Below are 22637 nucleotides of genomic sequence, written 5' to 3' on the forward strand. Positions count from 1 at the left end.
TATTCTCTTCTCCAACACATCATGACAATTTCAACAAACTACATTTCAAATCACATTCTGTACAAAAGGATGAATAATAAGCACCATAAGGGCAGGGGAGAAGGAGTTAGGGTGAAGAGATAGATAATGAGACCAGGACATGGCTTAAAACATTCAGTCCACTGGAGACAGCAAAAATACACACAAATCATAAAACTGGACTTTTATGGGAAGGCAAGATTCTCTGGAAGCTTCCAAGAAGCAGTAACTAACTACATTTTTTAAACCCATGAACAGATTCCAGCTTCTAATTCATGCTTTTCATTTGGAGAAGGAGGAAAAGATGTTCATTCAAAACGTGGTAACACCCTGAGACAATGAGAATCATGCTGTTGCTCGCTGGTGCCCAACTTTTATCTCACTCTTGTTCTCAAAGAGTTTGGCAAAAGCTCTTATCTGTAGATGTGGGAGGCAAGGTGGACATTATGAAATGACTTCCCTGATAATTCAGGGCTTTTTTAGTTCTATGATCAATCTATTTCTTACATGTAAAATAAATGAAAACCAATCAAATACTTGTTTTCAGTGTTTCCTTATACAGTTAACAGGGCGGCCAACTGAACAAAAAATGTTAGGAACTCATTTTTATGTGACTGAATTTTTTGGACCCTATTTATCATGCAATGATGGAGTTTTACAACATCAGGATAAAAAAGCCTAATCTGCAGGTGCAGAAGCTACTCTGCTGTGAGTGGTCTCCTCGTCAGAGAATATCTGTGCTTCGCTACTCTGAGCCCAGTTTCACTTGTTAAAAATGGAAATAATGGTGATCTCCAGGACAAACCAGAGATAAATAACCATGGTAGATGGTTCTTTAAGACAGAGGTGAAATGTGAATAAAGCACACTGAGTGTTTGTGCTTGTCCAGTTGTACCAAATGAGTCAGGGGGAGGGAAATCTTTGGCATCCTGTCTAGGACATCTCAATAGCTCACCATGGCCCAAATAGTTGGTCCCATGGATGAAGGCGGCACCAGGACACTAAAGAACTATTATTGTAAAGGGCAAGCCAAATGCCCAATGACAGTGAAAGATATATGAAAATACCCATACTTACTCTCCACAAAGAAGGCATTTGAAAATATTAACTTGGCAAAGGAGGCAGGAAGTGACCTGATGGTGGAACATAAGATGTTTGTCACACCCACCAGCCCAAAGAAGAAGTACATGGTACAATGTTGCCAGCCCAGGAGTTGGACCCACTGGCTATTTTTATAGTCATATAAGGTCAGGTAGGGTCCTCCAGGAAAAAACTGTTCTCCAAGCATGCCTGCAGAGGAACATATCACAGTTTTAGCAACCTTTCCATAACTTTATTAAGAAAGCACGAAGATGAAAAAGGTTCAGTCCAATATAATGTCCTTTTATGACACTGATTCTTTTTTCTGGGCTATTCCCTAACAGCTGAGCACTGGTTCTTTGGGTTGGTTTTAGAACTTCAAATAATGGATAATCACTTTTAGTCAAAGATAACCAATTTAGTGAAACAGCTTTTTCAGATCTTCAGAGGTAATGATCTTGATTCCACTTAGTTCCATGATCGGTTCCATGATGGTCTTAATTCCCATTTTAATTTAATGACTAGATAAATCCTGAATAATTGGGGATTTAGATTTGTGAGATTAGTCCTATAGAGGCTGATTACTTCCTTCATACACACTATGTTTTTGGGTAGGGAGTAGTGTGTGATTTAGAATAAAAATGTTAGAGATCAGCTTCTCCCCAATTAAGGATCACTGAGAAAGCACAGACAGATGTAGGATACAGTCTAGTCAGTTATACAAACAGTTAAACTCTCCTAAAGATGCTGCTTTACTTGTTAATCTATAAAATTCAGCAAGGAAACTCTTTTCTTTGGAAATGGTTTCTCCGTAATGTGATGGCCATAGCAAAGACCTACTACCATGAACAAACCATGAAGAAATCCAAAAGAAAATCAGGAAGTTTTGCCCTTTGCAAAGGAGGCTAAATTAGAACTTTAAAAACACCAAACATTTTTACAGAATCTTATAGGCAATAATAAGGCCTTAGAAGTCATCTGGCCCAATCTCCCGCTCTAATTTAGCAATCACACAAAAAGGATGAATGAAGAAGGTAGGTCTTCTTCAGCCTGAACCTTTTTTACAGCTTACCAGTAACAACTTACTCTTGAAGCTTTCCCAGGATTACGTGATTATTTCATTGCATTTCGAAAAAATGATTTCCAATGGAGTTGACTCTTTCATGCATCAAGAATAATTGATATAAAATTATTTTAAAGGCAAATACTACAAAAGACATTCACTTTGAGAACTCATTAGGGATTATCGCTTTGTATAAACATGAAGAATAACCTTCTAACAGGTTAGATAGAAATTATAATTAGAATATGTATTCAGAGATATTTTTAATAAAAATTTATTTTTTAGCAGTTTCTTGTTTTGACACTGAATCATCTCTTTATATGTGAAAATACCCCCAAAGGAAAACATAACAGAGAAAACATTCACTCACCACTTATAGCCATTACAATTAGTACAGTCCCCTCCGAAATCTCTATTCGATGGAATAATGCTTTGGAACCAAGGTAAGAAGTCCTCTTGTGCTTTTTTAAGAAATATTTCATAATGCACTTGATAGTCCACCAAATACCCATGATATAGAAGAAGGTTCCAGGGACGGCATGACCTTTGAAATTCCCCATGACTACAAAAATAAGAACATTAAAGACATGTCATTTCCAGAACCTGGCCAAAACATGGCTTATTCTCATAAAGTACATTATTTTCTGATCATTATGGATACACCACTGATTCAGAGGATCCAGTAATACTGCTGATAGCATAGATTTACTACAATATCAACAATACCAACAAGAAGAAAAATTCACATTTGCTGACAATTTATCTCCTTCTAGTCAAGGCGTCAAGTGTTTTGCATGAAATCTTTAACCTAATGTTCACAACATATCCATGAATGAGGGGTTAAATCACATTTTCATTTGGGATACAAGTTTAGAGAAGTTAAATGACTTATCTCTTAAAATGGTAGTGCATACTCAAACAACAGATGCACTTTAAGCATATTTGAAAGAAAGGAATAGAAAAGTTTTACCTTTATGTTTAAAACTTGAAATGATATGAAATTACCAAGTTTTTTAGTAGGCAATTTCAAAGCATCAACCATCAAGTGTGTGGAAGAGACCATTAGTGTCCATCAAATATGTGTGTACTGCTCCACATATTTTCCCAGACTCTTCTCTCTCCATTTGAATCAGAACCACATTTCTAGTTCTGGTCAGTGTACTATGGCATCTGTCACTTTCAGGCTGAGCCAGACAAGAGTCTACATGACTCCTATAACTCTCTTCCTCAGCCCTACCCCATCCCGCCTTGGCAAATTTGGCACAGCATATCTGTAACATAAAAGCAGTCAACCAGCCTGTACCAGAGTTTTGCAAGAAACAACTCTTTATTATGTTGTCATTAAACCATTGAGGTTTAACACCTTAACCAAACCTATCCAAATGGATACTAAGCTAAAGCAAACTGCAAATTCTGTTTACACGATTGCCACAGGATCGAGCAATAAGAAGTAGAAATATCCTCCTTCTTTTGGTCAGTATTATAGAAAACCAGTCTTGAACTATGTGTTTTAAATTACATAAGCAGTCCTTTGTTCAAAGGTGTTGCACCATCTATAAAATAACAAAGACAGTTCATAATCATCCTGTGGATCTGACAGTAGGGTAGATGCAGGAGTACTCATGAAAGGGAATTTCAGGATTGCCACCAGCCCAGAAGAGTTCTTTATCACCTTGGGTGAGTACTGGACCTCACAATTTGGGGCAGACCCTTCTGGGTTAATTCCACATAGCTCCAACACAACTGTGAAGTTTTACGTGGGAAATATAAAGCCAGCTCAAACATTCACAACTCTTAAATCTCTAGTTGAGACCCCAAATGGACATTGTAGCACATTCCTGAATCATTCAAACCATCCAAGAGACTCTGATTCAATGTATTACATAGTGCCACTCAAATTAGTGGAATGGTTTGGACTATGTCCCCTAACCTCTCTGAACCTTGGTTCTTAATAAAAAGAAGGAGGTAACCTACATGACAGCTGGCACTCCTTTCTGCTCTAACAGATTCTGATTCATTTTCCTAACCATCAACTTTATCATACAATCACTGAGTTCTTATTTGTCTTGGCTTAGGCAACAATATGAAACTGAAAAATACTTCTACATGGGCTTAAAAAGTACATATAGACTGTTAATTGTTTAAACTTATCTGGAAAAGAATTTGCTATGTTCTAGGGGGGCTTAAAACTTTTATATTCCTTGGTACAGAAAACATACTTCCAGGAATTTATCCTAGGGATCTAACCATAAATACAGGCACATATAGATTAGAAACAATGTATGTCTAAAATTAGGAGAATGATTTAATTTTACAGCAACTAAAAATAATGCTTTCAAATAACTTAAATGATATGGGATATATTTAGTAAAAAGAACAGAACTTGTGATAAACTGAGGAGAGGGACTTTGGATTCAGACTGACTAGATCTGAATCCCAACTTTACCATTTACCAGAGACATGACTTTGAGCAAGTTATTCAACCTCTCTGTGCCTGTTTTTTTTTTTTTTTTTTGGTTCTCAGGGTCACATCCATGGCCTATGGAGGTTCCCAGCCTAGGGGTTGAATCAGAGTTATAGCTGCTGTCCTACAGCACAGCTCACAGCACTGCCAGATCCTTAACCCACTGAGCAAGGCCAGGGATCGAACCTGCCTCTTTGTGGATACTAGTCAGATTCATTTCCACTGAGCCATGATGGGAACTCCTCAGTTTCCTTTTCTGTAGGATAAGACAAATAGCAAATTTTCTACCTCATAAAATGTAAATGATTCATTCGAAAGCAAATAACCCACAGTATGTTGTCCTCAACCCATCTCAAACTATGAAGGTAAAACCAGATGAGCAATTCCACTTAGGTATCAATTACAGAAAACCAAGAAGCCCCTACACAATTCAGTTAGCAATCATTCAAGTACTGCCTATAACATTGTTCTCGCTGTTGTCTTAGAGGGTTACTAGACTCTTCTGTGGTTATTTAACTCCTTTACTGTTCCTTGAAAGCAGGGACTGCATATAGATTCTATTCCCCACTGAACTTGCATAGTGCCTATACACTGTGAAGTTCTAAGTTAACATGAGAAACTAAGTCCTTTTTATAAGATCATGTAGAACACCTCCACTCTGATGTTTCAAAGGATGCTCTTTCTCAACCTATCCCAAAATTGAACTAATCCTTATTCACCCACCCACTACCAGAAAACAATTTCTCCCCCAGTTACCTATGCTGGCTACCACAACCATTCACCCACTTGCTCAAAATCAAACTATGAAAGTCATCCTAGAATCCACCTATGTCCCTGAAAATGAATTGGTTATTGAGACCTACTGCCTGTGCTGCCTTATTCAATGCTCTCCTGCTCCAAACTTGGCTGGCTTCCCCTAGCCTTTCAGTTTTATCCAGGAAATCCTTCCTGATGGCCCAGACAGGAGAGGGCCCCTCTTGTACCTTCTCTTTAACAAGTTCTTTGTGTGATTAGTCACTGGAAGTCTGCCCTCTCCATTAGCCTCTATGTTCATTACTGTATTGTGAGAGCCTGTGAAGCAGGCAATTGAAGAATCTCAGAGGTTAGGGCCTGGGGCTTTTTTTTTTTTTTTAGGGCTCCTGATATATGAAGAAAGAAAGAAAATCCCAGGACAAAGTTACAAAAAATGTAATTGCTCATAAATATTTATATATTTACCTAATAAACACTTCGAACATACACGTAAAATATATTGCCTATGAAAATTTCTGAGGGTGTATCTCTAGACCAAACAATGCTCCCGACCCACTTCTATGACAGGCTAACAGGTTCCCACTCCCCCAAGGGCTGAACGGACTCATGTATCTCAGCACAGTCATTGGGATATGATAGGGAGGCAATGGGAAATAGCTGGAAGATTTTGAGATAATCATAGTGGGGAAAGAAATGATGCCTTGTTCCTATATCATTTACAGAACTGTGTTTTTAGCCTTTTGGTCTGAAACAATCTGATGCTTCTGATCTTTCTCTGTTTAAACAAGAGCCAAAGAAAAGAAAGTCAAAGTGGGCTTGCTATATTTGCCTGGCCAAGGGACCCAACAGACCCAGTTGTTCCTAGCAACAAAAATGGCATTTAGTTCATTTCATTTTCACTGTGTAGAGAAAAAAAATCACTCAGATCCTCAAACATGACTCCACTTAACTTCTAGAATACCACTATCTATGTATCTGTCTTTTGTTCCCTGCTTTACTATTACCTGCAGGTGCAACTCACCACTTGTAAAAAATGAGCAGTCCAGAGTTTAATTAAATCTCAAGCCAAAAAGCAGAAGGAAGAACTTCTGCACTTGGAAGGAGAACACAGGGCTTTCCTTTTCCGCAAAGCAGGACATACCTGCTAGACAGCATGAAACCCCAGAGAAAATCTCTAGGATGGCCAAGCAAAAGGTCCTTCCTCCTTGATCCCACTGCTTGTAATCTCATGGGGAGAGTGGTTCAGGCAGGCCTAAAATGGTGGGCTTCAACATTCAATCACTGGCTTCCAGCTGCCATGCATCCTAAACATTTATACTTTTCCTCATTCCAAAAAAAAAGAAAAAGAAAACCCTCTACTCCAAATGATGTCAAACATCACCACCTGGGCTAAGAAACAACTCCTGAAACCCTCGTTGTTTCCTTTTTTCTGACCAGCCCCTGACAACATATAGATCATACCACCCAAAAGGGAAATATTTTTAAACACTTGCACTTGGAGATAATACTTGGCAAAACTAAAGATCTAAATCAGGTGTTTGATGTTAATTCCCATTTACTAAAGCCATTTAAAAGACCAGGCCTGGACACAGAAAGAGAGAATTCAAAATAGCCCAGAGAGGAGTTCCTGTAGTGGCTCAGCAGTAAGGAACCCACCTAGCATCCATGAGGACTCGGGTTCGATCCCTGGCATTGTTCAGTGGGTTAAAAGATCCGGCGTTGCCATGAGCTGTGGTGTACGTCACAGACACGACTCGGATCCCACACGGCTGTGCATAGGCTGGTGGCTATAGCCGATTTGACCCCTAGCCTGCGAAATTCTGTATGCTGTGCATATGGCCCTAAAAAGACAAAAAAATAGAATAAAATAACCCAGAGAAAGAGATTCTACAATTTTCCTGGTGGAATCTCAACCTTACACCTAACTTCAATATAAAATGAATACCCTGGAAAAAAAACTTAAACTAAAAATTCATCTTGAGACGCCATCCAAATAAGGTATTCCTAAATTTTAATCAATGACTCATATTTCAAGACATTTATGTATTCCAACACACTAAACTGATTTGAACTACTTCTTAAGCTCACTTTGCCATTTGCCTTAATTCTCAAGGCAAAGTATATATGAGGCTTTAGTTTTTTCTATTTTCTCATCATTCCATACCACTTACTTACTCTCCCAAATTTCAACTGTTTTGAAAGACTTTTCTTAGTTAAATTATCCGTACCTTTACACTTTTCTCAATGTCAAGTCCAACGTAATTCTCTCCTCCCAGGAATTTACAACAGTTCCAGTTTCAAGAAGGAAAAGCATACACTGACTAGTCTAAATCTAAACCTGCCCACTATTCCTTGCTGGAGACTAAACCAATGTGCTTGCATCTTTCCAGCTTGAACTTGAGCAGATAAGCCTTCAGAATATGTCACAACGCCTAGATAAATGTAAATCTAAAGACCATGCCCTTTTGAACATCCTACCCTCTATGTCTTGCCATAGAGTATTTCTCAATAAGACTCACCTTGACACACCACCCACAGGACCACAGTCATGCCCCACCTTCTGTGAGAACCAAAGCTAACAGAGCATATCTGATCTTTGCATTCTCTCTTCCAGGTCATCAGGATGCACCGATGGGATTTCCCATCATGACTCAGAGGTAAATAACCCAATTAGTATCCATGAGGACGAGGGTTTGATCCCTGGCCTGGTTCAGTAGGTTAAGGATCCGGCGTTGCCATGAGCTGTGGTGTAGTTCGCAGACATAGCTCAGATCCCACATTGCTTGGCTGTGGTGTAGGCCGACAGCTGTAGCTCTAATTCAACCCCTAGCCTGGAAACTTCCATATGCCTTGGTTGCAGCCCCAAAAAGACAAAAAAAAAAAAAAAGCACAGACAATAAAGGGAGCAGGAACATAATAAAGCCTGATTGATAAGTCCTATTAAAACAAACCATTTTTTAACATCACTCATTATTAGAGAAATGCAAATCAAAACCACTATGAGGTACCACCTTACACCAGCCAGAATGGCCAGCATCAAAAAATCTACAAACAATAAGCGCTGGAGAGGGTGTGGAGAAAAAGGAACCCTAGTACACTATTGGTGGAATTGTAAATTGGTGCAACCACTGTGGAAAGCAGTATGGAGATGCCTCAGAAAACTAAACATAGAACTACCATTTGATCCAGCAATCCCACTCCTGGCCATCTACCCAGAGAAAACCACAACTCGCAAAGACACATGTACTCCAATGTTCATTGCAGCACTATTTACAATAGCCAAGACATGGAAACAACCTCAATGTCCATCGACAGAGGAGTGGATCAAGAAGAGGTGGTACATATACACAATGGAATATTACTTAGCCATCAAAAGGAACGAAATACCAGCATTTTTTGCAACATGGATGAACCTAGAAACTATCATGCTAAGTGAAGTCAGCCATACAATGAGACACCAACATCAAATTCTTTCACTGACATGTGGAATCTGAAAAAAGGACAGACTGAACTTCTTTGCAGAACAGATGCTGACTCACAGACTTTGAAAAACTTATGGTCTCAAAGTTTGGAGGAGGAGAGAGTTTGGGAGTTAGGGGATGTGCTTAGGTTGTGGGATGGAAATCCTGTGAAACTGGATTGTGATGATCATTATACAACTACAGATGTGATAAATTCATTTGAGTAATAAAAAAATAAAAAATTTAAAAATTTTAAAAAAAGGACAAACTATTTTCTAACATACAGTGCCTCAAGCATGAGATTGCCACAGGAGCTAGGGCTGGAGTCATGAGCAAAAATCAAAGTTATAGGAATAAGAAAAAGTGATGGGGTAAAATTGCTGTAGGTCAAAAATGAAGTTCACTCATCCTCAATGAATACATAATCTGATAAAGAGGTAAGTGAATAAATAAGTTAGAATAAAATTATTCTAAACCACCATGAAGCTTGAACAGACTAAAATGCAAACAAGGAAGAAGAAACCATCTGACTTTAATCTGGAGAGCCAGCAGCTGCTACCATGTCTGTATCCAAGTCTTATGTCCCCCTCATTGTAAACTCTTGACAAACAAGGACAATATCCCCTATAACGCTTTGGACCCAGGTAGCACTCGATAAATATCCAATGACTGATGACCTCCTGCCTAGGACACCACCTCCCTGAAACACTGACCTGTCTGACAACCAGGATCAGACACAGCTGGAATGGATAATTAAGTGCAGATTCCTGGGCTCCACTTCAGATCTACTGAGTCAATCACAAGGGAAGGCCCAGAAGTCTGCAGTTTTAACAGGCACTCTCCAGTTGGTTTTTATGTATTCTTGAGTTTTGAGAACCAGAGGTGTAGCGTATGTGGAGACAAGCAAAGAGCACTAAGACACTAAGATTTAAATGTGACCTTTCCATCATCACAGCCCAGAGGCCATTTTGCTGCCATCAGTGTCATAAGACCTGATATACTTCCTTTTATCAGGCTTCATATTGGGTGAAGATGGGTGGCTCAGAATGTTAATCTGGTTAATCTGGTTCTGAGAGGAGACAAGAACCATTCTAGGGTGTAGCCATTCTATTTATTTTATCACGTTATTAAAATATTATTTGATATCATTTTGATCTCTTCTGTACCCCTGGCTCTACTTCCCATACCCCTCTCAATTTTTAAATAATTAAAATCATCAATGTCACTTGGGCTATTCTCAAGCAGACATCCAGAATGCCAAACAGAACTCTAAACCTGAAATATGGGACTGGATAAGGCAATTGAAAGCCTTATGCCTTGACAAATAAAACCAATAAATAGGAAGTAAGAACAAATGTCACACTGCATTACCTACCTGTAGCCAACTCTTCAAAATAAATAAAAGTCTGGATTATTTCTGTTAGTAGTATTGTACCTGAGATGGATAGGAAGCTAGCATTGATTGAACATCTACTATGTGCTGATAGTTTTTCATGTATCTGCTTATTCTATCTTTAAGATAACTCAAGGAAGTATTATTTATGCCATGAGGAAACTGAGACTTCAAGAGATTTACTAACCTACTCTAAGTCACAGAGTGAGTAAAGACCAGAGCCAGGATTCCAAGTCTTTTTTATGTATTTGATTTCAAATCCCATACTGCTCTCCTCAATCAGGGCAAAGGCTAAAAAAGGTTTGTGAACATCCCCATCAAACAGTCTTCAAGTACATTTGAGTAGGTTAAACACTGTAGGGAAAGGGCTTCTCTTTCTGGGACTATCATTGAGCTGTCAGGACATGTAAAGAAGGTGAAGCTTTGCACGTAATATTTATTTACCACCATGTATTCAAAGTCAAGCTGCACAAAGATGCCAACAAAAAGGAAAGCCAGGCTGAGGAGTCTGCAATGATCTCATTTGACAAAGTCTAGATGCTAGAGATGAGTATTGGTGATGTGGTAAGAGCACAAAGAAGTCATTATCAGTCACAGCCTTCATGCTGCTTCACAATTCAAGTCCATGAACAATGACAGCACTTCATATACATCTAAGGATCTGCTTCAAGTTATAAAGGATCGCATGATGCATAAGTATCCATTTCCTTTTGCTGCTATAATTTAACTGGTAAATGTCAAATTTTAAGGACCCACATGATTATATTGGGCCTGCCAGGATAAACTCCCCAGCTCAAGGTCATTAATTCAATCACCTATGCAAAATCCCTTTTTCCATGTCAGGTAATAAACCACAAGTTCCAGGAATTAGAACATGGGAGTGGGAACATTATTCTGTCTATCACAGCAATGTGTAAGCATTTACAGTGTGTCAGGGTAAAGAACACATATGACTGTGACACAAAGGAGATGAGCTAAGATTTACATCAAGGAAGTAAAGTACTAGAGGTGTGCTGAGTCTTTTCATTTAATTCAGGTGAGGAGAGATGTATATGACAGGACTCTAAAGTACTCTAAGGGTCTTTGCAGCTTGACCCTGAAGAATAAGTGGAATTTTGAAAGGTGGAGCTAAAAGGAAAGAACACCCCAGACATAAGGAACAGCATGAACAAATTCAAGCTGATAGAAACATATAGGAGATGTTGAAGTCACTTCTCCTATGTGAGTAGGAGATAGTAGAAAATAGAGCTTAATCCCCTGCACACAGAGAAGTTGGTTAAGTGGCAGAAATGACAATATAAATTACTAATCAGTGGAAAAATTATGTTTTTACAACTGAGTCTCTAGATATGGATAAAAATTAAACTAGATCCCTACCTTACACCAGATTCAAAAGTAAATTCTAGGAGTTCCCATTGTGGTTCAGCAATAACAAACTACTATCCATGGGGATGTGGGTTTGATCAGGTGTTGCCATGAGCTGTGGTATAGGTCACAGAAGCAGCTTGGATCCCGCTTTGCTGTGGTTCTGGCATAGGCCGGCGGCTACAGCTCCAATTCGACCCCTAGTATGGAAACCTCCATATGCTGCGGGAGCGGCCCTAGAAAAGGCAAAAAGACAAAAAAAGAAAGAAAAAGATCTCTGAAGTAGATACTATTGTCACTCTGATTTTGTGAATGAAGAAATTGAGACAAAGTTAGAAAGAAACTAATATGTTCATGGTCACACAGGTGAGAAAAAATGGAACTGGGATTCATTCCAGCCCTGGGTGCATCATACCTCTACCACAATGTACCATAAATAAAGTTATGACAGAAAAGATACTGTCAATAAATATTGAAATAAATAAATAACAAATAAATGTTTGCAATAAATGTAAAAACAAGGATATGCACTAGTAATAGTGGTTTCCTTTGGGGAGGATGAAGGAGATTACAGCTGAAGGATGTCAAGGGGGGCTTGACCTTTAATATTTTATTTATTTTATTTAAAAGAAGGAAAAACTTGAAGCAAATAATACAAAATGTCAGTTCTGCATGGTAGGAAGACTAGCACATGCCACATTTTTTGTGATTTTCATTATTTTTTAAATTAGTGAACATTATTTTTTAGAGAAGTCCTAGTTTTATAGAAAATTGAGTAAAAACTATAGAGTTTCGTATGTTTTCTTTTCCCAACCCTCGCAATTTCCTAATTAAATATCTTGCCTTAGTGTGGTACATTTGTAACAAGTGATGAACCAATTGTGATACATTATTTCTAAATGAAGTCCATAATTTATATTAGGGTTCACTCTTTGTATTTTACAGTTCTCTGGGTTTAGACAAGTACATAATGTTATGTATTTATCATTTCAGAATCATACTGAATATGCCACAAAATCTCCTTTGCTTCACATATTCATCCCTTCCTTCTTCTCCTGAGCCCCTGGCAGTCACTGATCATTTTACTATTTCTAAAGTTTCACCTTTTCCAGAACATCATATAATAGGAATCACACAATATGTAGCCTTTTCAGACTAAATCCTTTCACTGAGCAATATGCATTTAAATTTCCTTCATGTCTTTTTGTGGTTTGACATTTCTTTTTATTGCTGAATAACATTCCACTGTATGAATGTATCATTTTTTGTTGTTTTTGTTTTTTTATCCATTCATTTATTGAAGGACATCTTGGTTGCTTCCAGTATGAGGTGATTATATTATATAGCAGTGATAAACATTCATGTGAAGGTTTTTGTATGGATATCAGTTCCCAACTCACTTGCGTGAATAACTAGGAGCACAATCCTGAATCATATTGTGAGAGTTTAAGTTGTTAAGCAGCTGTCAAACTGTCTTCCAAAATGGCAGTACCATTTTGCGCTCCCACCAGCAACAAATAAGTCAGAGTTGTTGCTTCATATCCTCTCCAGCATTTGGTGTCATCAGTGTTTTGGATTTCGACAATTCTAATAGGTATGTAGTGGTATCTCATTGTTTAAATTTTCAAGTTCCATAAAGACATATGATAATTTACCATCTGTGTAACTTCTTTGATGAAGTGTCTGTTTGGATCTGTTGCTTACTTTTTAATTTGGTTATTTGTTTTCATAGTGCTGACTTGCAAGTGTTCTTTGTATATTTTTAATATCTGTCCTTTTTTTTTTTTTGTCTTTTTTGCCATTTCTTGGGCTGCTCCCGCAGCATATGGAGGTTCCCAGGCTAGGGGTCCAATTGGAGCTGTAGCCGCCAGCCTACACCAGAGCCACAGCAACGCAGGATCCAAGCCGCATCTGCAGCCTGCACCACAGCTCACGGCAACGCCAGATCGTTAACCCACTGAGCAAGGCCAGGGACTGAACCCACAACCTCATGGTTCCTAATTGGATTCGTTAACCACTGAGCCATAAAGGGAACTCCTAATATCTGCCCTTTATCAGACATATGAATTGCAAATATTTTCTCCCATTGTGTGATTCATCTTTTCATTCTCTTAAAACTTTTTCACAGATTGGAAGTTTTTAATTATAATGTAGTATTATATATATTTTTTTCTTTCATGGATTGTGCACTTGATGTATCTCATCATACTCAAGGTCACTTTAATTTTACCCTATGTTATCTTCTACAACTTTTATAGCTTTTTGTTTGCATTTTATACATTTAGGTCTAGGATCTATTTTGAGCTAATTTTTGTAAAAAAAAAATGTAAAGATTGTGTCTAGATTCTGTTTTTACATATATATATATAGTTTATATATATTGTTTATTGAAAAGATTATCCTCTCTATATAGAATTCTTTTGTCCCTTCACCAAAGATAAGTTGACTTTTTAGGGCCATATATGTGCGTCATATGGAAGTTCCCAGGCTAGGGGTTGAATTAGAGCTATAGCTTCTGGCCTATGCCACAGCCACAGCAACGCAGGATCTGAACCACATCTGTGACCTACACCACAGCTCACAGCAACACTGGATCCCTAACCCACTGAGCGAGGCCAGGGATCAAACCCACATCCTCCTGGACACTAGTCAGGTTCATTACCACTGAGCCACTAAGGGAACTCTCAATATACAAGTTTATTTATGGGTTCTCTATTCTATTTTATTCATTTATATGTCTCTTCTTTCACCAGTACTACAGTGTCTTGATAATTTGAGCTTTATAGTAATTCTTGAAGTCAGATAGTGTTAGTTCTCTGATTTTGTTCTTCAAGATTGAGTTGGTTATTCTCAGTCTTTTCCCTTTCCACATAAGCTTTAGAATCAGTTGGTCAATATCCACAAAAAAAAAAAAAAAATTCCGGAATTTTGATTGGGATTGCATTGAATGTATAGACCAAGTTGGGAAGAACTGACAACATAACATTGATTCTTCCAATCCATAATCATGGAATATCTTTTCATTTATGCAGAGCTTTGATTTTTTTCATTAGAGGTTTGAGATTTTCTTCATATAAATCTTGTGTATACATTCTTAAACATATTTCTTTTCTTTTTTCAGTTCTACTGTAAATAATGTTATATTTTAAATTTCAAACTCAAATTTGTCACTGCAGGTATGCAGGAGAGCAGTTGACTTCAATATATTAATCTTATATCTTGCAAAAATAATCATTTATGAGCTCCAGGAGTTTTGTTGTTGTTGTTGATTCTTTGGGATTTTCTACATAAACAATCATATCATCTGCTGAGCCAGGTTTGTTTCTTCTTTCCTAATCTGTATACTTTGTATTTCCTTCTCTTATATTACTGCACTAGCTAGAACTTTCAGTATGATGATGAACAGTGGTGGTGAAAGGGGACACCTTTGCCTTGTTCCCAGTCTTAGGGAGGAAGCATCTAATCTTTCACCTTTAAGTATGATGTTAACTGGAGGTTTTTGGTAGATATTCTGTATCAAATGGAGGAAGTTCCCCCTCTATTCCTAGTTTGATACTTTGCAGATTTTTTTTGTAATTTTTCTTAAAAAAACAAGACAGAGAGTGTACAGAGCCAGATAATAGAGGGAACCTTAAGGTTAAGAAGCTTAAACTGAGAGTTGCCATCATGGCACAGTGGAAATGAATCTAACTAGGAACCATGAGGTTGCAGGTTCGATCCCTGGCCTTGCTCAGTGGAATAAGGATCTGGCATTGCTATGGCTGTGGTGTAGGCCAGCAGGTGCAGCTCCGATTTGACCCCTAGCCTGGGAACCTCCATATGCTGCAGGTGCGGCCCTTAAAAAAAAATAAAAAAATTAAAAAAAAGCTTAAACTGTATTCCACGGACAGTAAGAAGCAACTGAACATTTTGAGGAAAAAAAAATGATTTAACAAAAATAAGCATCAGACCCTCCCCCCTTAAACCCTTTCATAATATGAGAGTATAATTTCTATTTAAAGATGTCCAGAAAAGGGAACTCCTCCAACACCTTCAATATCTCATTCTGGTGACATACAAATATCATGTTCCATTAACCCTGCCTCAGAGCCAACATGAATCCCCTGGAGGCCCCAGGGAAGATGTAGAATATTCCTCAGTCTTGATAAACAGCTTCCACAAAAACATGACTTCCAAACCAGGTCTTCTACGACCCACTCCCTGCCCAGAAGACAAGGCTACATCACTCAGGCTCCAGGCAGAGACACAGGCACCCAGTCTCACTTACTAAGCAATGTACAGCCAAAATACAGTGACCACACCTGAATCAACAATGTTGAAAATTTTGCATCACACCTTCTAGAGAGGAGTTGCAGGTGTCAAGTGCTCTGTTGATAATGACATCTGAATGCCAGTCTTCAGAGAACAACCTGTAGCCCAGTTCTGTACAATGGGACATGAGATTGAATCAGGATCCTAACTTCAAGCCAGATCCCCATGTGATTCATACATATATTGAAAACCAGAAACACCGGTCTAAGGTAGGATTTCTCAACGGCTGCACAATTGACATTTCAGTCCCAATAATTCTTTGTTGTATGCTGCTGTCCTGTGCTTTTTAGAATTTTTGGCAACATTTCTGGCCCCCCTTACTAGATTCTGGTACAACTTTCCCCCTAGTCATGATAGTCAAATATATCTAGAGATATTGATAAGTGTTCCCTGAGGGGCTAAGGTTGTAGCCCCTTTCCCAATTAAGAAGCACTAGCTTAGAAGACCATTCGTCAAATCCCTCTAACATAAAAACAATTTTTTTTTTTGCTACAGTGTTATGTGAATACCTACTGTACAGCAAAGTGACACAGTAACTCATATATATACATTCCCCTTCTTCCTTCTTCCATCATGGTCTATCCCAAGAGACTGGATATAGTTTCCTGTGCTATAAAGCAGGACCCTGTTGCTTACCCATTCTAAGTGTAATTCTCAATGTAATACATTTCTAAACCAGGCATTCTCATGCTCTATTCATCTTGGGCCCAAGCAGACTTTTCAAATCTTTTGGATCATGCAATACTTTGCCTAACTTGTGGGTTCCCCCACAGATCAAAGTAAAAATGATAGAAGTGAAGAGTAAGTAAAGGGCTATCAGATCTCTTCCCTAGCTCTTCCCCTTTATTAATCACACTAACCAGCTAGTGACCAAGCTATGTGAACAAGATAACATCTAGAGGAAGGTCATGAGGAGTGGACATGCCTGCACACAGGCCTGCACAAAGTAGGGGGTGACAACAACTCTGACCTCCCATCTCAAGTGATTAACTGAAATCACGTCCCTCCTTCCTTTTAGAAGTTTCGGCTGAGCAGAACCTTCAGAGGTGGTTTTCTGGAGACACTGGGTCCACCATCTCCCCAGATTGCCAGGATCCTGATTAAAGGCACTTTTTCTTTCTTTTCTTTCCACATGTTTGTGAGTATATAATTGATTTTGTAAGCTGTGAGCTGCAGGACCCCCATTTGATAACAGTTCTCTCAGAAGTGCTAAACCGGGCTGAGCTGAGCCAAAGGATGGAAGCTAAAGCAGGGAACATATCTGCCAAGTGGATGAGGCCATCAGCTCAGGCCTGCCCTCAAATATATCCCGTTTCATGGTTCTGTTACATGGACACTGCAGCTGAGCTTAGAGACATTTGCAACTTGCCTGAACATCTATTGCCACAAAGTGGGGAAAGGCAGAAAAGATAGCAAAATCCCCAGGGTCCTGGTGGACAGTGTTCTCTTTTCTTTTTTTTTTTTTTTTTTTTTTCAGGGCTGCACCTGCGGCATATAGAGGTTTCCAGGCGAGAGGTCCAATCTGAGCTACAGCTGCCAGCCTATGCCACAGCCACAGCCACGCCAGCTCTGAGCCGCATCTGCAAACTACGCCACAGCTCATGACAACGCGGGATCCTTAACCTACTGAGCGAGGCCAGGGATCAAACCTGAAACCTCATGGTCCCTGGTCAGATTTGTTTCCGCTGAACCACAACAGGAACTCCGACAGTGTTCTTTCTATAACACCACATACCCCTGCTGCTCTAACAAATCACAAGTTACAACACAGAATTCAATCCTACAGTTCTGGGGGACAGAAATCTGACATGAGTCTCACTCAGATCTCAAGCCCTCTCTACACTGAGCCCCATTCTTCTGAAACTACTTGACCTTTTCTTGGCTCTGATCATCCTGCCTCCTTCTCACAAGGATCTTTCAATTACACTGGATTGACCCGGATAAACCAGAGTACTCTCCCCCAAGATCCTTAACTTAAGCAAATCTTCAAAATCCCTTCTACCATGTGAAGGAAAGCAGAACATGTCACCCCAAAGAATGCCTCTTTGACATAAAAATTATTTTGAGCTGAAAGCAATTAAGAATGCAGGGAGGGGTTCCCGTTGTGGCTCAGCGGGTCGCAACTCGACTAGTTACAATCCACATGGTTACAATCCACGAGGACACAGGTTCAATCCCAGGCCTCGTTCAGTAGGTTAAGGATCATGAATTGCCATGAGCTATGGTGTAGGCTGCAGACAAGGCTCAGATCCTGCATTGCTGTGGCTGTGGTGTAGGCCAGTGGCTTCAGTTCCTATTAGACTCCTAGCCTGGGAACATCCATATGCCACAGATGTGGCCTTAGAAAAAGACAAAAAAAAAATAGGTACACTTTTAAAGATTGAGGCTTTTATACCTAAAAGGATATTTTAAAGAGCTCTCATTCTAAATAAATGTCTTATTGGTGCCTAGAGACTGGTTTTTAGCAAGTCCCCAAGAACACACAAGGCTGTTTTATTTTTCCTTATTCTGTAACCAGACCTCCCAGCTCCAGGTCTTTCCATATTTTAAGTGCCTTCCAAAAAAAAAAAAAAGAAAGAAAAAATTCACTGAACTGTCCTATACTTAAGAAATATCTTAAATAGTAATTGCTTTAAATTTCTCATAATAAACAAATATACCCCTTAATTTCTTCTTAAGAAAAAAAAATTTATGGTGACTTGGTTTCTGGTGATATAAATTTTACCGCACCTGGAGTTCCCATTGTGGCTCAGTGGAAATGAATCCGAATAGGAACCATAAGATTGCAGGTTCGATCCCTGGCTTTGATCAGCAGGTTAAGGATCCGGCATTGCTGTGAGCTGTGATATAGGTGGTAGATGTGGCTCAGATCTGCCATTGCTGTGGCTGTGGTGTAGGCTGGCAGCTGTAGCTCCAATTCGATTCCTAGCCTGGGAACCTCCATACGCTGCGTATGTGGCCCTGAAAAGCAAAAATAAATAAATAAATTTATTTATTTATTTTACCACATCTTTAAAATATAAAAACAACAGAAGAGTTAACTAAAACACATCCTACAAACACCTGAGACTGGAGGGAAAAAAAGAGAAAAATAGATTTTTATTAAACAGACTGCTAGGAAAACCTCCCTTGCTCAAAATCTAGTCCACAACCTCTATGAGGTTACCTATCAAGAGAAAATTTTAAAATCTTAAAAGTTTTCTCCACAAATATTGGTAGAAAAGTTTATCTCTCTAAGCAGTTAATCTTAACTTATTCATCTGCCAGAAATGCAATTTGAATTGTTCTTTTATAAACTAGTAAGTTTTATATTATGTAATTGTCTCTAGCCATAAACAGTTAAATTTTTTTTAAATGAAAGGCATAAGATCTCTATTTGTATCTGTCTATATGTTTATGTATGTCTATGCATGAGTTATATGTACATATTTTTCTACCTTTGGATGGAATTACCAAAAATAACTTTTGAAAGAGCTTAATAAACACTTACAGAAATTAAATGTTCACAATAACTTCAGAAATACAGAAAAAAACCAAAATATTTTTCAAGTACATGTGATCTGGAATAATCTTCAGTAAATAAAAGCTAGTTTAAGTCTTTTGGTTTAACAAAACAAGCAAATCTTCAGAGTTATTAACATTAAATTTAACACATGAGGGAGTTCCCATTGTGGCTCAGTAGTAACAAACCCAACTAGTATCCTTGAGGATGCAGGTTTGGTCCCTGGCCCCGCTCACTGGGTTGAGGATCTGGCATTGCCATGAGCTGCAGTATGGCTCATGGCCGCAGCTTGGCTCAGATCTGGTGTTGCTGTGGCTGTGGTATAGGCTGGCAGTGGTAGCTCTAACTAGACCCTTAGTCTGGGAAATTCCATATGCTGTAGGTATGGCACTATTTTTTTTTATTACTCAATGAATTTATCACATCTGTAGTTGTATAATGATCATCACGATCCAATTTCACAGGATTTCCATCCCACAACCCAAGCACATCCCTCCAACCCTCAAACTGTCTCCTCCAGAGACCATAAGTTTTTCAATGTCTGTGAGTCAGCTCCAATTGGACTCCTAGCCTGGGACCCTCCATGTGCCGGGGGTGTGGCCTTAAAAAAGACAAAAAGACAAAAAGAAAAAGAAAAACTTATGGTTACCAAAGGGGGCAGGTTTAGGGAAGGAGGTGTGGACTGGGGTTTGGGGGATAGAAATGTGCTAAAATTAGGTTGTGGTGATGGTTGTACAACTATAAATATAATAAAAATTCATTGAATTAATTAAAAAATAAACTTTTTTAAAAAATAAATAAATTGCTTAACGTATGTCAAGCACAGCAGCAAAGAGAGAAGCCATACATTTAACTTTTTAGGTGGTTTGCTTCTATGATGTTTGATGCTTGCCTAATATATATGTTACAATAATTGTTAGCAAGAAAAATAATTTAAGATGATGGCTAGCTTTGTCTAATATTATGAAATTTTCATAAGTAATCTAAAAATAATTGTTAAGAACAAATGAATTAAATAGAGACAGGTGGGATAAATGTTTATAAATTATCTCTTCAACAGTGATTATGTTTTATAAAAATATATCTACTTAAAAATAGCTTCCAAAATCTTTTTAGTAAAATGAAACCTTAAAGTCATACCATGTTAAGTGATGGATTGTCATTGAATATGTAGATCATTTCCAAATAAGATAAAATACTGAAACATTATTGCTAAACATAAGTTTATTTACTTTTGGCTTCTTATGACAGAGGGACAAAAAATATTTGTGTCCATTAATAAAGTATTTTTCTGTGATGTTAAACATTTGTACTGTGAATAAAAGGCATATGCCTCTAAGAATTATGAAATGGTTTATTCCTAATTTGCCAATCTAGTACAGAATGTTGGTATATGACAAGCCATTCACATCTGTCTGCTCGCTAGTTTTCATCAAAAATTAGGGTTACCAGAAATAAAAACTTTTAATAATACAGGTAATTTTAACTGCTAAAATAATAAGAAAAAACTATATGCAAAGGAATCTGTAAAAAGAAAGTAAGATTTTTTTATAAGAAAACGTATGAGTATAAAGCCTGACTTTTTGTTAATTTTGTCTTGGTTTAGAGGTTATTTAAACGTTGTTTCAAGTCTCATAGATTTCAAAATTAAACTTATGATGACCAAAGGGGAAACGTGGTGAGGAGAGTGAACTGGGATTTTGGGACTGACATAGACACACTACTATGTGTGGAACAGATAACTAACAAGGAGCTGCTCTATAGCACAGGGAAATCCATTCACTGTTCTATGATAACCTATATGGGAAAAGAATCTGAAAGGGCATGAATATATGTATATGTATAGCTGACTCACTTTGCTCTACGCCTGAAACTAACACAATATTATAAATCAACTATACTTCAATTCATTTTTTTAAATTAAAGTTTGTTTCAGAGTAACAGAAAAAGGGAAAGAAAATAAAGGAAGAAAACTAAATCATTGTAGAAAGTTGAGAATACAACGAGGGAGTGAGAAAATCTTGTGTAGTCAGATTGGTTAAAACTAAATTAATTTATTTTTTTAAATAAGCTTTAATATCAAGTGTGCCTATATACATCTAAAATTTTAATTTTCTTTCTCTCTTTTGACAAAGTCTTTTTGGATTATGGTTTGCTCTTAATAAGAGATTATAAAAGGTTTTTCTTTACCTTTTAAGAACTCAGCCTGGAAAACCAAGATTTTATGTCTTATAAAAATATTTCCTGTGCTTCATGTAGTCTTTATCAGTTCTTAAGAAAAACTTAAGAAAAACAGAGTCTTCTCAATATTAAGAGAGCTATGATTGTTTTTGGTTGTTGTTGTTGTTGTTGTTTTGTCTTTGTTTTTGTTTTTTTACAACATGTAAGTTTCTGTATTTGCCTTTGAAATCTTTCTATTGTCACTTTGGTTAAATGGGTAACTAAGTAATATTTCACAGTGACCTGTGATCCTATTAAATCAAGTGACATTTTTTACAAACTTCTCAAAATCAAATTCTAAATAATGTCTTTGATTTGGAAATAACATTGGGATTTTCCAGAAGGTCTCTGGAAAATCTTAAAGGATTTGTTCTCTCTCCTTGTAAAAAGAAAAATGTTAAACTAATTATGATTATTTGATCTGATAAATTACATAGAAATAAGAAATGATACTAAAGCTTCTTTAGGTTGTATTTATACAGGTATATGTTACTAAAATAAGTAGTCCAGAAATCATATAAAATCTGACATGTCCTTATAAGATGTTATCAGTCATAATTCCAGCTATTATCTTAAAATGTTGTTATTATACACAATGGAATACTACTCAGCCATAAAAAGAAGAAAATAATGCCATTTGCAGCAACATGGATGGAACTAGAGACTCTCATCCTGAGTGAAGTAAGTCAGAAAGAGAAAGACAAATACCGTATGATATCACTTATATCTGGAATCTAATATATTGCACAAATGAACCTTTCCACAGAAAAGAAAATCATGGACTTGGAGAACAGACTTGTGTTTGCTGAGGCAGAGGGAGTGGGGTGGTCTGGGAGTCTGGGGTTAACAGATGCAGACTATTGTGTTTGGAATGGATAGGCGATGAGATCCTACTGTATAGCACTAGGAATTATGTCTAATCACTTGTGATGAATCTATACATGTATTTGTAGCCAGGTTACCACGCTGTACACTAGAAAATTGACAGAACACTGTAAACCAGCTAT

General features: G+C 37.8%; 1 protein-coding gene across 2 annotated transcripts in view; it reads right to left on the bottom strand.

Annotated features, from left to right (window-relative positions):
* The window catches only part of TMEM45A (transmembrane protein 45A), a 96267-nt gene that overhangs the window by 18765 nt on the left and 54865 nt on the right, over positions 1–22637 (bottom strand). For both annotated transcript variants that reach the window (XM_047793708.1, XM_047793714.1), the window contains exons 2-3: positions 2532–2723; positions 1096–1308 (exon numbers count right to left, since the gene is read on the bottom strand). In XM_047793708.1, the coding sequence (XP_047649664.1) occupies positions 1096–1308; positions 2532–2721 (403 nt within the window). In that variant the 5' untranslated portion in view covers positions 2722–2723. The remainder of the gene's footprint in view (positions 1–1095; positions 1309–2531; positions 2724–22637) is intronic.

This window comes from Phacochoerus africanus, chromosome 1, assembly GCF_016906955.1.
Source record: "Phacochoerus africanus isolate WHEZ1 chromosome 1, ROS_Pafr_v1, whole genome shotgun sequence".
Taxonomy (NCBI): Eukaryota; Metazoa; Chordata; class Mammalia; order Artiodactyla; family Suidae; genus Phacochoerus; species Phacochoerus africanus.